Source organism: Sinocyclocheilus grahami, unplaced genomic scaffold (genome assembly GCF_001515645.1).
Source record: "Sinocyclocheilus grahami isolate Dianchi unplaced genomic scaffold, SAMN03320097.WGS_v1.1 scaffold71590.1, whole genome shotgun sequence".
In the NCBI taxonomy this organism is placed as follows: domain Eukaryota; kingdom Metazoa; phylum Chordata; class Actinopteri; order Cypriniformes; family Cyprinidae; genus Sinocyclocheilus; species Sinocyclocheilus grahami.
The window spans coordinates 1-700 of NW_015529031.1; the positions used below are offsets into that span (position 1 = coordinate 1).

Below are 700 nucleotides of genomic sequence, written 5' to 3' on the forward strand. Positions count from 1 at the left end.
AAGTACAAAAAGACTCTAGTGCAGAGCAACAAACTAGGCAGCGAACCTCCTCATTTGAAGGCTGTGACGCTGAGTGCTGCAGCAATTCAATACAAAGGTAAATCTTTATAACACAAGCTTTTGCATGTTAATGCATGACTTCAGAAATGTCCTTTTGACATTTCCCCTTACACATTTTCTGTTTCTTTCAGTTCGATTCAGTATGTCAACGTATGTATCGAGTGCCCCACAAAAGGACGCCCAGCCTGTGTGCCTGGGAATTTCCAACAGCAACCTCTACCTTGCTTGTACCCAGTCGGGTGGTTCTTCCCCCGACCTGCTCTTGAAGGTTCGTGCAGCACAAACACATTAACCTACCCTAAAAAATGTTTTCCACATCATAAAATGAGGATTTAAACACTTTTTTTTTGTTTTTAGGAGGTCAGTGGCCCTCTGAACACGATTAAAGCCGGTGACCCGAATGGGTACGACAGCCTCCTCTTCTACAGGAAAGAGACCGGCACGGCTTACAACAGTTTTGAATCCGTTAAATATCCTGGATGGTTTATTACCACCGCTTTTGATGACTGGGAGAAGGTGGAAATGTACCAGGTGCCAACTAACCGAACCACAAACTTCACACTTGAGGATCAACAACTACTCCCGAGTTAAGAATCAGATTTGATCCATAAACACATTTCCAGAGAGTATGTACCATGTA

At 43.6% G+C, this 700-nt stretch overlaps 1 protein-coding gene across 1 annotated transcript; it reads left to right on the forward strand.

Moving 5' to 3' along the window:
• Positions 1–6: 6 nt before the first annotated feature.
• Positions 7–694, forward strand: LOC107581079 (interleukin-1 beta-like; the record flags this gene model as incomplete). The annotated part of the gene is made up of 3 exons (XM_016266650.1): positions 7–97; positions 192–328; positions 418–694. Coding segments are annotated over 3 exons (462 nt in total), but the record flags the coding sequence as incomplete, so codon positions are not given.
• Between the last annotated feature and the right edge of the window lie 6 nt (positions 695–700).